Genomic DNA, 14,832 nt, shown 5'->3' with positions numbered 1-14,832 from the left:
CATGTCTCCGGCGTTTCTTCCGGTGCTGTTTTTTCGCATGATCATCACAATTTTCTTGCAGACGTAAGGCTGTCACGGCTGTCTCTCCTGCAGTCCTCTTAGGCTGGTGTGCCGAGCTCCTCTCTCTCTCCGCAACGGGATGATGATGAGACTCCCCACGGGGATAATGACATCTAAGAGCGTCTCTCCAACGGATGTCCCCCGGATTTAATCCCACCAAACGCTCAGCCGTGAGAGGGGGAAGACGCCTACCCCGCCGGAGAAGAACAGGAGCGCTGCGCACCGACGTGGACGGATGGGGCCAGGTTTGCCAGTTCAACAGGCAGCAGCCAGTGAGATTTGCCAAAAAAATAAGACAGTTAGTCAGTCTGCCTGGCTCAGCGGCAGACATCCAGCAGGAACAGAGCGCAGACAGGAACAAACAACATTGCCACAGGTGAAAACCTAAGCATTGTGGGTGGCACTGGAGTAAAAACTGGTCTCCGCGAAGCTAAGACAGCTTTTCTAATCGAGAACAGTATGGCAGGATGTCTACTGCAGACACACTAGAGATAAAATGCCTCGGTGAAGCCGGATGGTATGTTCTCTGTGAGATAATATACCATCCTCCTGGATAAAACGCTGCTTTTCAAAGCACCTGTTACTAGTCAAGACATTCTTCTTTGCCCGCTCCCATCCAACAACAAGGTCAGCACAAGTGGTCAGCTGCATGTTAACAACCCTGCAGCCTGTACAGATTCAGCGTGTTGCTCAAGGACACTTCTGCAGGTCAGACACTCAGTAAAGGACAGTGCAACACCTCCGTCACTTCAGTTTAAGGCCCTGAGCATTGGTGTAGAATAGTTTAGTGATAAACTATGGGGCCGACATAAAACAGGAATAAACAGTCTCAGCTAACAGCTGATATTATAATATCATAATCAATAGTTGCATCTTTCTAAAAATGAATGTAAAATCTGAAATACATAAAATAAGGAATAGATGGACTGCACTTACAGAGCACTAGCTCTAGTCTATCAACCACCTAAAATCCTCAAGCCGCATTCACCTTTTCACATGTCACACTCATTAGCATTTGCATTGTAAACTGATTGAACAGCCATCAGTGGAGGTTCAGTATCATGCCCGAGGAAGCTTCAATACATGGACTTGGACGTGAGGAGCTGGGAATCAAACTACCAACATGGGATTGGTAGAGGACCCACTGTAACCCACTGGTCCACAGCAAATGAAGTTAATGGCTAAACTAACTTGCAGTCACATGGACGGCGTCTGGCATCGCAGACGTATGAAGACAACCCCGCACACAGCTCGGTGACGCACAAACCACAAACTTCTAATTATTCATGGATGCAAATACAAACCAAATGACAGCTCTGACTACCGAGAGCATGTGTAAAAGATGATCCGACTCCAGCTCAGGTCAGGAGACCTCCGGAGCCTTCTCTGCTGCCTGCCTGTCGCCATGACTACCAGGAGGACTCCATTTGCAGCGCTGCAGTCAGCAGAGTGAATCGCTCCAGTACATTCAATTAGCAACCCATTATCATTCATGAGTTTGTTTGTGCAAAGCTGTAAGATTGAATTCCAGTTAGTCCTTCCTCCTCGCACTCGCCTGCTGATATAATGTAAAGGGAGGCGGAGGTGACAGCGCCACGGTGGCAGCCCTGCGCTCCATCCCAGCTCCGCCGCCGTCGCCGCGCTCCATTGGGCTAATTTCTGCTTCATCGAGGCCTTGGCTCATCCCCATATCTCCCTGGGACGGTTTTAGTTGTACTTGCAAGACATGCAAAGGTCATAAATTAGTAATAGAGCCCCTTGAAGGAGACATGTTGTTAAGCTTCAACCTGGTGGTACTCCTAAGAGGAGCTTTTAAGACTCACTGTTTTGCATATAAATATATTCATAGATTTGGGTTTTATTTATTTCATTTGACAGCACAGTGCAGCCGCTGTCGCTACCCTTTGACGGCAGAGGGAAGAAAAGCAGAGCTGCTCCTTCTCCTCCCTGAGCTGCTGCTGTTGCAGTCTCTGTCCTCATGAATGGCACAAGGAAGAAAAAAAAACCAGGAGCTATTTCCATTGTTTATCTCACTCACCGCAACATGACCAGTGGACTAAAGCTTGCTCTTGTTAGCGTCATAACAACGACTGCGCTCTCCGCTCTGCTTTGATAGGATCATCCAACCCAACAACAACATGTTTCACTTGTTGCGACACAATTAAAGGAGTGCTAGCGTGTTGTAAACAGGGCCCGCTGGCCTTGCAGCTTTAGCGCTGTGTTTCTGTAACTCCTGGCTGTTTTGTGTGATATAATGGTGTTGACCCCAGTGGCGCCAGACCCTCCATATAGAGTTATTATATTTATGCAACCCGCTAAGCTCCTCAACTATTTCACAATGCTGTCAGCCTTCAGTAGCGGTGCATGGCCGAGGCCTGCTGCAGCCATTCTCAATTTCTGGTGGAAAATTGAGCAGCAAGCAATGAGAGAGAAAGAAAAAGAGAGGGGGGGGGGGGGGGTAGGCAGACAGAATGAGACAGAGAGAGTAAGAGTCAGAGGGGGAGAAGGAGTGAGCCCTGTATATTTTATTCATTGGCAGCAGAGTACAATTCATAATCAGGGCAGACTGATTCACAGTTTTAATTAAAAAGTAGCCTTATAGCGCCGGTGGTAACATCTTGATTTATGAAGACCCAACCACAGGCTCCCATCCACCAGAGAGAGTGAGTCCACCGTAGAGGAGGAGGGCCACAGAGAGGAGCGGAGGGGGTGCTGCTAACACTCATGAGGCGAGGAAGTGTCTCGTTTCTCACAGCAAGGTGGTTGGCACTTTGGGCATATAACTCAGTGCGAGTGCGTCGGAGGGTGTGTGTGTGTGTGAGAGACAAGCATATGCACAGGTCTGTCTACTACGAACCTGACGGATATCAACACGGCCGATGTCACAAGTTGATTTCAGTATCGGCATTAAATTAAAGATTAAATTGCAGTATAGATGTTTGAGGTCATTTAGAAAAAAGTGTAATAACTCTTTAGCAGCCATATTTACATATGGCTATTATTTATGTTACATGTTTATGGTCATGAAACATGTTTTTGCCTATGAATTCTTGTTATATCATACAGCAGAAAAACACAAATTTGGATCCCAGCACATGTGCAGCCTCAGTGGGCCTCCTTCCACTTTTAACAATTATTTCTTAGCCTGTATAAATAAGGGTCCTTTTAAGTTTCACATGTCCTCTCTCAGTCTTCTCTGTGGAGCTCTGGCAACAACAGGTTGATGTCAGCCAATCAGAGTAGAGGAGGCTCTGAGCCTCTCGTCCAATTGGTTGACTGTTTTCCGAGTGGTTGAATAAAAATATAACAGAATTAAGGTAAAAACATACAGTGAAAACAAATCTTGCAAAGTTCGATGATGGGTCCAGGTGGGCGGGGCTTAGGGCATGAGAGTGGCAGCTGTTTTGTTGTGACATCACAAAGTTACAGCAGTCCTGGTGGCGGGTTTTAAGGTTCAACGTCTAAACCATAGACTTTCACATCATTAATACAGGAGCTAGACCTGTTGTAATTATAATGAGGAAATGTAGTTTATATTTGTATAAAGTACTTTACTTTAGTAAACACATGAATCCAAGTGTGTGACACTGAGGTTATACAGCGTTATATTTCTGTCACTGTTTGTGAAATCATCATTACCTGTTTTGAGTCGGGACGGGGGGGGGGGGGGGGGGGGGGGGGGGTCTCAGTCTGGTCCTTACACTCAGAGAACATTACTGTATTTAATAATAAAAGAAACCACATGCGACTTGCCTGACTTTCTGTCATGTTTTATTTTTTACCACTAAGGTGAATTAGTTTCCATTAAGGCTTAGCCCAGTCTGTTACACCACACAACAGTATAATACAATTGAACATATAGCTGCTTCAGCAACAGAAGGCAATGCTACTAACCCATTTTAATATTAGCTGGCTGGTCACATTAATATCATTACATCAACCGAAACACTGTGCGAAATATGTGTTGTGGACAGCTGTTGTAGACATGATGGCAGGAGGTGGGTCCCTGAGAGGCTCTAATGTTGTTATAGAAACAATTAAAAGTTGACTTTTTTGCTTGTCATAACTGCAGATAAAGTATATTTTTAGTTGTAGGTTTTTGAGGCTCTGCTCAGTATTGAAGCCTTGGTTCAATGCTCCCCCTATATATCCAGATCAGTAACAGCCTCAAACATCCAGGATGAGTCAGACCCCGGTCTGCGAGTATGTGAGCACTTCATGATGCATGCCTCTGACCTTACACACTATGGATAACAAAAGCAACACATGGAAATGTATTTGTGGAAAAATACTTAGGTGGTGGTAGCTATAGATGGAGGCTGTAGAATAAAAAGCCTTCTGGAAAATGGCCAGTGCTGCAAATTTAACCAGGGCCTGTAGAATTTGTGTTGGTCTGACAGTAATGTTAAGTTTATGTCAGCCCCTCAATTTAAATCACCGTCATAACAGAATCCCCTGATACAGAGAGATTTTAATTAAAAAACTGAGAGTGAGAGAGAGCGAGAGAAAAAAGAGAGTGAGGGAAAGATGGACCATTAGATGAGAAAGATGATGCAGAATGAGAGAGGAGAACACAGAAAAGAAACAGGAGGGGAGGAAAGAGATAAGTGGAAAGTCAAAGCTCGTGCTGCACCCGAGTGAAAACTGAAAAGCATAGTGTGTCTCTACGTTCCTTATGCTTGCGTTTATTTTCAATGGCTCACTGCAGTGTTCTAGGACTTCACTCTGTGTGTGTGTGTGTGTGCGCGCGCACATGCATCTGTGCATTTGTTTTTGCTTCCTTCTATGCTCTCCCATTCGTCACTCTGGCTGATTGATTTTTTCTAAGGTCTGGCTCACTCACAATCAGGCCAGAAACCACAGTTAAAGTACATACAAGCTCAAACACACACACGCACACACTGACATGTGCACTGACCCACCTCGTACTCTTGCACACATACACACAGTGGCGAAGGCTGCATCAATTTGAATGATGCATACACATATTATGAAATAATCCATTTATGTATAAGGCACACAAGGCCTCAGTGTAAAGTAATGAACATGCAGACACTGCTGCTCAACCTGAACCATTTGCGCATATCCACACCGCCTCCTCAATTACACAACTGATCTGTCACAAAAGACACACACTCACAGAACGGTACAGCAAAACACAGCTTGGAAAGCAAGTAGATACCACTGCTGTAAAGCATTATAATTAATGGAGGCTCTCCCCACTCTCAGCGCTCATCTAGAATTATAAGAATCCAAAAAGCTAGATACGGCCAGATGTGTATCTACACCACACCGTCAGCAGTGTGTAGCTGCCTGCAACTATGTAAAAACACTAAAGATAAAAGTCTTTAGCAAAGAGTCACCTATAAGTCTCGTCATATCGTCAGTCTTTCTCTCGCTCTTTTCCCCCTTTTCACACATACACACAGACTAGAGAACACAGTATGTAGATGAGAACCAACACTCCACTGTGCAGCTGAGGAGACAGTATCTTATGTCAGCCTCAGGCTTCCCCTACTTCATAATAGATATCAGATACTTGGGCAGCAGATCCAGATAATGTCAGAGGGCAATTTTGTCACGACAGATTTGATAATTCCAGTGGACTTAAAATGAAATCTTATATATGATTATCCTGGTGTCAACACAGAGCTCGCCCTTTACAAATCAGAAAAGCCAATTTCCCCATGTTTGAAGTTTAAATATGAGACTTTTCAGCTTCCATTAACAGCAGTGGTCTCTATTATGCAGACATCACCAGTGCTTTATTTTACTATTCACCACTGAAAATGTCACAGTGTAAAATGAACATCACCAAAAAACCTGCTGCTTCTGTGCAGGAAGTCATATCTAGTAGAATCGACATGTTTATATACAGTAACAACACTCAACCTCGTCAAATCTAGATTTTCTTTTTTATTCACACACGGGTGTATACGTCATTTTTTGGCAAATTAAGTCTCTTCCTCGTTGCCTCCATCACCTGCCCCATGTTGCCTTCGGCACGCAGAGTTTTAGAATGGGACCTGTCAATCATGACCGCATTTCCATAAACTGCAACCGCTATCAACATTTATGATCAAAACTGCCACTTGTAACACAAGCTGTGCAGCTAAGATAAAGCTCTGGAAGGATTTATAGTTATAATTACAACGTGTGAGAGCCCTGCGAGGCCAAACAGCTTGAATCCTATGTTCTATGCACGGGTCTGTGGATTAATATGGACCATAGACGTCCTATAGACCTACTAGCCTGGGACATTTTAAGGCCGATTGCCTCTCTACCCTCCACTGACTCTTATGATACTGTTAACTATGTGTTTAATGGAGCATCGCGGTGACCTGGCATAATGTCGTGCATCATGTATTTGCAACTTTACCCTGCGTCTTTCTCAGGTCAGCTATGTTTGTCAACTGTGTGGCCAGTGAAGAAATTGGAGTTTATAATAGTTTTAAGTGTAATATCTTGTGGATTCAATTAAAAAAAAAGCTTAGAGAACTTCTTATTTTGAGTAAATCTACTTGTTTTCAAGCTGCTCTAAGTCCCATTGATCATCAAAGATTCAGTATGAGAATTCGACTACCACTCACAGCCAATCTCTCTCTCCCCTTTCTCTCTCTCTCTCTTACACACACACACACACACATATAGGCCTACACACTTCCTTAATGAGGGTGCTATCAGGGTCTGGCTGTGTGAGCGTGTTCTAATTGTCTCGTCTTTTGAGGTGGCACATTCTTGAGCCAAGGTTTAATTTAACACCCGGTCCTCCTCTCGTGTTGCTGTTATTTACACCCCGCCCCATCGCCGCCACACATGCACACACTTACACCCCCGGACTCGCCCCTCCAAAAGTATTCCTGCACGCTGCACCGTCACCCCTTTTCTCACACCCACGCCGCTGCTCACTCTGCGCCCTCTCATCTTTCCCTTATTGCTCCATCACACAAACAACACCCCATCTCTGCTCATGGTAAATTAATTGCCAAGCTGTTGTCATGTGACACCGACTGTATTAGAAACTGTGCGCACTCATCCCCTCGATATTCTGTTCGCCACAAACAATACACCTCTGAAACAAAAGTCCAAAGTGTTTAGCACCTCTGAGTATTTGATAACTGAGATGTTTCAGCTGACTGGTTGTCAGGGACCGTTTCAGAAACACACAGGTCACGATGCTCGTTCTTTGCACAGGAGACCAGAATTTACAAATACTATTATAATGTGTGCAAATAATTTGTCTCTTTTCCTCTGAAACATGTTGAAAGAATTAAAATACCTGAAAATTAAAGCAGCTGTGATGATAATTCTGATCAAATGACATGTGACAGTCATGTGACACATCAATGTGAGGGATATACCTGACCTGAATCTGCAGCTGCCATCAGCGTTTGTAAGGAGTTTTATCTCATTACTTCTCTGTTTTGGTGCACTGGTTCACTCTCACTGCTCTGATAATGTCACTTTGGCTTTAAAAACTAACATACAAATGAATTGTTTGCCAAGGAGCTTATTGTGTAAACTGAAAAAGTGTTAAAACAAGTCAATGTTTTATCATAACTTGACCAAAAAAAGTGAACAAAAAAGGCATTATTGCAGGTTTAACAAAACGAGGTATCTCACATGTTGTCACCCAAAGTACAGTCCCAGATCCAGTCTGTATCTGCAAAAGTCTATCAGTGCATGGGGCGATTGTCAGTTTAAGTTTAAGTTTGGAAAAACAACTGATGAGGGAAACAAACAGTTGCACTGGCAAAAGGAAAGTTTCAGAAATATGTGAAGGCTGATCTATACGTTCCTCCAGCATTTTCACAATGGTAGACAGAGACACAAATGACAGCATGTGGACATTGATCCGTAATTAATCCATGAGTTTGAAATCTGCTGTGCAAAGAAATGTTTGCCGGGAGATTCCACAATTGAACAATCTTACATCGGCGCTTACATCGTTTTCAGTGGTTCTGAATCTCTGGTTCTGGCTTTCAGAAATCAATGCGAGATGCAAACAGGAACAATCGACTGAATACACAGAAGAGGTTAAATGGCTGAATGAGAGCTGCATCGTCTTCAGGTGCATTGAGTTTAATCAGTCAGACTTTGACAAACCTATTATGTTTGTGTGCCTTACAATAGCTCACATCACAATCTCTCTCCTCTCTCTTTTGTCCGTCTGCCAAGTAGGAAGTATTAAACCATCTTTCTGTTCTATACCAGATGCACTGGCACATATGAACTACTCTCTTCTTCCCTCCCCCTCCCCCCTCCCCTGTCTCCCTGTTTCCCTCTCTCTGCGGCTTCGCTGCCACATATCACACATTTTGACAGTATGTGGATGAGGTCCCTCAGGGAGGCAACAGCTCCCTATTGGGACTTCTTCCGCTACACTCCTGGCGGGCATTTTCCTTAACATAACACAATCAATAACTTTTAATGTTATCTACTGGCAAACAGAGTCAGAGGGAGAAGCAGCGGGAGGCTTTAGGGACAGACTGAGGCTGAGGCTGTGAGGCTGTGAGGCTATGGGCAGGGCAGAGCTGGCTGTGGACTTTGCCTTGCTTTGCCGGGGCCACTGAAGCGAGGGGAGCATTAGCTATGACATTTCAACAGCAGCAGGGCCAGGAGACGCTGCCTCGCGCCCCAGTTATCTCCTGCTCTGCTTGCCGGAGAAAGCGCGCACAGGGATGGTCGAGGGTCACTGCCCATGCTTGACCATTTCATCTTTGCAACATCACAAAAAGGCTTTTAGAGATTTTTGTGTACGTGTTTGTGTGGCTCAGGTGATGATGCGCCATCATCCAGTCTCATAGCAGGGGGGGGGGCATGGCTCGCTCCTGGTAGAACAGTGTATCGGGGAAAGCAATCCTTCCTCTGGTATGGGCTGATTTATTGTCCAGCGCAGCTTCCATAATGGGAAAGAAAAACGTAGCTTAGCAGAGCGGAGATGAACAAAAAGAAGTTTAAATAGCGTTACTTAGTTGCAGCTTCTATACAACGAGACATTAATCAAATTCTGTGAGTATAACATTTATCATGTGTTGTGACAGAAACGCTATTATTCCGAATTAAAGCTGGATCGGAGGAGGTGCCCTTAGATCAATGATGACACCAAGTCACTGTATGTTGTAGAGCGTTATGTAAAACCTGTACTCAGTCTACTGAACAACACAAGTGCACTGCCCTGCCCACTGTACAGCGTTATACTCTTTTACAGTACTGTACAATTGCAGACTGAGTTTGTTTTATCATTCAACCGCAATCATCCTTCCTCGCTGCTCCACAGCAAAACCCCCTGACTCTCTGCATTGTGAGTCCTCCAGGCATCGGCTCAAGTGATTCCTGTCGATCGCAACTGCGCAAAAGATGCTGACCTGTAGCGTATACGCACCGGTAACAAATCATTCACCGGCTCCAACAACAACACCACCACACCTCCGCATGAAGCAACAAAACATGTCAGCCCATGTCGAGTATCTTGTGCAGATATGTGCATACTGTGTACATTTTCTACACCGTGGCATTAACACAAACAGCCAGCCACGAGAATAAACAATGGTGGAATGCACGTGGTATGCACAGATACGCATTAATCTATCTAGGACTGTCACTAACAATTATTTTCATTATTGATTATTCTCTATCTTTACAATGAATCGATTACTGGTTTGGCCCAGGGGGCAGGCATGGAGGTAGAGAGGTGATGCAAACTGCCTGTGTGAGATGAGAGAGACAGGTTTAGTCTCCTGTTGTAAAAACAACATTTGTCCTTGTTGTTTGGTCCGCTGATCAAATCAGACGACACTTACATGATGCACGTACACATCCATGACTAAATGTGACCTACCAAGATACCAGATATCTTCTAAGGATAGCTCTGTCTCTGATGTCGATGCAAATAAATGTCAAAAAACCCTTAGATCATAGGGAAAAAATACCCTATACTTAGAAGTCCACAGAAGTTTGCCTGAGAATCATCAAGTTTTCCTTCAGTATCAGTGAAACCAGTGGTAGCTGTCTGAACATCCATGGGTACACTGGGGGAGGAGCTGCTGATACCTAACTTGGCATACTTTGATAGTGTTAATTTGCCAAAATGTAAATAAATGCTAATTTAAAAAAAGCAAGGTCCAAAGCTCTAGGGCAACGATAAATGTCCCGTTGATAAGGAGGAGGGTGGAGGGGTGTTATCATAATTTAGTCTGACGGAGGCCCACAAGTGAGCTCGCAAAGATTTTGAAGGTCACTAAATTGTGAGACATGCTTCACATTTCTCCACACAACAGAACAGGGCGGTGCCTTGCAGATTGCTTTGCTTTCCTTTGCTCAACCACATTCACTTTACAATCACGGTCAATGGCAAAGCTGCAGTTTTGGGAAGCTGGACATTCTCCCATGGCTTCATTTGTCAATTTAAAAATCGCTTGTCAATTAAATTCCTGTTGATCAACTAGTTGTCTCAGCAGTGGATCTGTCCAACAACTGGAGCCCAAACCCTGACGACACCTGGAGCCTCCTCACAGCAGCATCTGAGGACGTGCCAGAAAATAACAGATGCCACCAAAGCAAATGTTGGAAGTGCAGCGCTCAGCTAATGATTGGATCTGCGGGCCGTTTTCCAGGTGACTTATGTTACTGCTCCGCTGGTGGAGACAAGGATGAGTGACGCTGTATTGATCTGCTGTTTTGCAATGCAATCGATGCCACCACACAGATCTTAGCTGTGTTTTCGGGTTATGCTAACAACCCACGTGATCCTGCGGCTCAGATTCAATTAATATTAACTGATAGCATTGCTCTGCAATAAATAACCACCTCGTATGATTGTGCTGCATCGTGCGAGTTTATTCAATTATGAGATAATTGCACATCATTGGAGCCTGGGCTGAACAATATGATTGGATTCATTACAAAGAGAAACGTGCCGGGGTGAGTTTGTCGTGACTTCAAAGTTTCTCCCAGTAAGACTGAGGGGTATTGACATGTGCTCACACGTCGCTGTGTGATTTTGCATATGGTGACCAAACACAATAGACACGATTGTCTTCCAGAGGAAACGCACAGCTGCACTCTTTCTATCCTCTACTCCACATCCCTAGAAACAACAACCGAAACACTTCCTCTCTTCTCCTCCTCTCCCCCGTTTCTTTTCTTCTGTCCTTTTCTCCATCAAAAGCCTACTAACTCCCCGGCTCTTGAGTTTGCTCTAATTTAGGAAGTCACAGTCGAAGAAAAGAAGAGGAAAAAAACCTTTTTACTTCAGTTAAAAAAAAAAGCATAAAAGAAGAATGATGTCAATTATGGATATTCTCCCAAAATGAGCACATAAGTAGACGAGTCTATTCAGCAGAAGAATGCAACACCTGACTTTAAAAAAAACACTATTGGAGGACATACAGTATATACCCAAGAGGTGCTCATTTATCTCCCTGTTACGCTTCAATACAGATGCCTGCCATTAATTACACTCAGTACATCAGCAGGGGGCAGACAGGTGATCCTAAATTATTTCATAACTATATTTCACACATCAAAGATTGTGGCCTCAATATATTCTACTACATTTGTGCGTTGGCTATGAATGATGACATGGAGTCTAAATAAGAGTCTGCTGTTAATTGGATTTGGGGGGGAAAAATGAATGAAAGGCAACGCTTCACTTAATTAATAGTACTGAGTGGTAGTGATATAATGAGGGGCTAAAATCCCATTTAGGTTAGGTACACAGGGGTTGGAGATAAAGCTTTAAAAAAAAAAAAACAACTCATGAGACATTATTATTCTAATATGTCCTCATTTTCAGCATTGTTCCAGCCAGTGCCTTTTCTAAATAGTTTATGTAAAAGCAGGAAGCCAGCCGGACGTAATAATAAGCTTAACAGACTAATAATTGGTAACTGTAAGAATGAATATGAATGCTCTCTCTTGTTTTTTTCCAAAGACGGCTGGGCAGCGTTGTTAATGAGATTCACCATGCTAATTCATATATATGGTAATGTTTAATGACGTAAGGCAATAGTAGACAGTATCTGCAGCGTCAGCGTTAGCCAAGGCAGCTGTGTGACTTTCAGCTAACGACAGAAGGCCGAGGCTGAGGCACTTCATTACAAAACTGCACTGTCGCTCTGCTGCTGCTGCTGCTGCTGCTGGCTCAGGCTGTGGCTTCAATATAATAGGAGCAACTGTGTAATGGCAGCATTTGTAGTGTGCTCACACAGTGTACGCACAGTCCATCTCATTCAACAAATCCTTTAATTGCCTGATCAATGCCTGTAGAGCCATGCAAATGAAGCCAATATTCAATAGGGGCTGGGTCGGGTTGAACGTCCACGCGCTGACGCATGCCATTGATCAAAGTGCACACTGTGCTAAAAACCCAGGATTAAACCATTCGTCTGTAAGGCTCCACCTTGAACCATTCTCCTGACCCTCAAGCAAACCTGGCATTAGATACAAACCGAAAAGAAAGTTTAAGACCATCCATCACTGAGCTTTAGGGAAAGGCGCGCATGTAGGGAGGTTGCAGACGCACAAACACATACAGAGGGAGATAAGGCAGGTTGTTTCAGGGGTTCTCTATCGGGACAACACGAGGGAACAGCTCGGACTGCAGAGAGGACCGACGCATCAGTATTGTCTTACCTTGTATTTTGCCAGCCAAAGTCTCATCCCAGCTTCTCAGAAGTAGCATGATGGTGCCGCCTGGGACTCCTCTCTCCCTCTCATAGCCTCAGACTGAGGGAGGCTGAACTGCAATCGCCATGGGAAGAGACAACATGGTTAATGATTGTTCACAATTACCATATCTTAAAAATGTTTCAGTTTCTACTTTGATTGTTTCTTTGTCAGAACAGAGCCACTGTCTACATATACCACACTGAAACTACGCTCCTGTTCAGACTTGGTGTTAACATCCATGTCAGGTACCTATATCACAAGTGGTCAGCTCTAAGTACAGGTGTGAACACACATTGAGAATGTATTTAACACACATGTGGCCACATTTGTTTAGCAGTGTGAATGCAAACGCGTCCTGAGCCACATAATTTTATGCCTAATGTCCATTGTCCAATATTTTGCATTCCTCTGGTGTAAATGTTGCTCCATAACATGTATTTGTAGATTTAAGCACCACAAACCATTACATTATGTAGTTTTACATGAACAAAGCCTCAGTGTAGCCTCACCTCGGACTGAGTGTTAAAAAAAACTAGAGTAGAGTTTAAGTTAAACCAAATCCTGACAGGGTGGATGGTGGGTCTGACTGGGGGCGGGGCTGGGGTCATGGATGACAGCGGAGACTTTGAGGTGACATCACAAAGTTACAGAAGTCCTGACGGCTGTTTCTAAGGCTCAGTTTCTGAATACAAGCTGAGTGCATTTCTCTGTGGACTGAGGCTTTGATATTTTCACAGTGTCAAAACAGAACCTAGATCTGCTTGATAATCAAAACATATATGGAAATGTACCTTTAAATTATCTAGGACCTTTAATCCCAGGTCTGAACAGAGCCTCTGAATCTAAATTTAGAGCCTGTCCTTGCTGACTAATCACCTGGGATAATACCACCTGTCAACATCACGAGTTTAATTAACTCGTGGAAGTAAACTAGTCCCTTATCATTTTCTGGTGTCACTCCACCAGCCAGATTGTTTGCTCTAACCAGCTGCACTTTATCAAATCAACGTTTTAGGCTTCACGATTAATTGAATTACACATCTCTACCACCTCATTAGGTGTGTGGGATTTGCAAATACAGATGTTCATGAATTGAGAGGTGAGATTAAAACTGAGGTGACGTTGCTGAGCATTTATCTCTTTTCCACATTGTAATCCTTTCAGTATTGATTGAGAACGAGGAAGGTTTGCTTTTTTGGGGGGCACCTGGAACTTACAGCAGTTTTAGGTAAAATCCTCGACAGGTCAAGAGGGTAAAGCAGCAGTTTCGAGGTAATTGTACTCCACAGGAGCAGCTTCACTTCTGTTCCTCCGAAGAGATGTTTGGCGTTGCTTGTTTTTCTGACGTCTGCCAGTCTGTTGTTGCAAAGGGAACAGGGAGGACAGAGGGTTAGAGGCAGGTCACTGGCACTTAGACTCTAATAAAAGCATACTGCACTTTGCAACCTATGACCGGCTCCCCTTAGAATTAATGAGGTAAAATTAAATGAGGGGAATTTAAAATGCATAATTCACTGCTTAAAATGGTTATCTGGATACAGCTTTCTCTGTTATTGTTTACAACCCTAATCCACTGTCAAGGCCATTTCTTCTATAAAAAACAATGTGTCTCTACCCTTAATCTGTTTAAATCCATCTCACAAGTCTCTTTAGTAAACTGTGTGTGCAATGCATGTATGTGTGTGCAAAGATAAAACAGTCTGATTTGAGGCCAGTCCAGTGTGATAATTTTTTTTTCCAAATGTATTGTAATGCTAAATTGTCTTTTCTTCCCCAACAAAAGCACCCAGTATGTGCTAGATCAGAAGAATAACAAATAGCCTCTGTTAATCCTGATTACACATAACTCATATATCATAAACACCCCCTCCACACACACATACACACACACAGTATATGAGTATATGACGGCCTAAACTGGAGGGGAGGGGAGCTTGGGCCATAATTTAGGTAAATGAATGATTAATTGAAATATGTTGATGAATAATAAACCAGTCTCTGCGGGGTAACAGATTGTACTCTTCATATTTAATAGAGCAATGGGCCTCACACAGACTCACAAAACACGGACACACACGCCGCAACATTGTAATGACAGAC

The 14,832-nt window shown here is 43.7% G+C and overlaps 1 protein-coding gene across 1 annotated transcript in view; it reads right to left on the bottom strand.

The window, feature by feature from the left end:
• grin2ba (glutamate receptor, ionotropic, N-methyl D-aspartate 2B-a) overlaps nucleotides 1-12,723 on the bottom strand; it is a gene marked incomplete at both ends in the record, with an annotated part of 107,061 nt that extends 94,338 nt beyond the window's left edge. The window contains one exon of the mRNA XM_083976379.1: nucleotides 12,697-12,723. Within this exon, the coding sequence (XP_083832505.1) occupies nucleotides 12,697-12,723 (27 nt within the window). The remainder of the gene's footprint in view (nucleotides 1-12,696) is intronic.
• Between the last annotated feature and the right edge of the window lie 2,109 nt (nucleotides 12,724-14,832).

The sequence above is a fragment of the Trachurus trachurus genome, assembly GCF_905171665.1.
Source record: "Trachurus trachurus genome assembly, chromosome: 8".
In the NCBI taxonomy this organism is placed as follows: Eukaryota; Metazoa; Chordata; class Actinopteri; order Carangiformes; family Carangidae; genus Trachurus; species Trachurus trachurus.
Note: the sequence above shows the minus strand (reverse complement) of the source record. Positions and strands in the feature narration are given on the sequence as shown.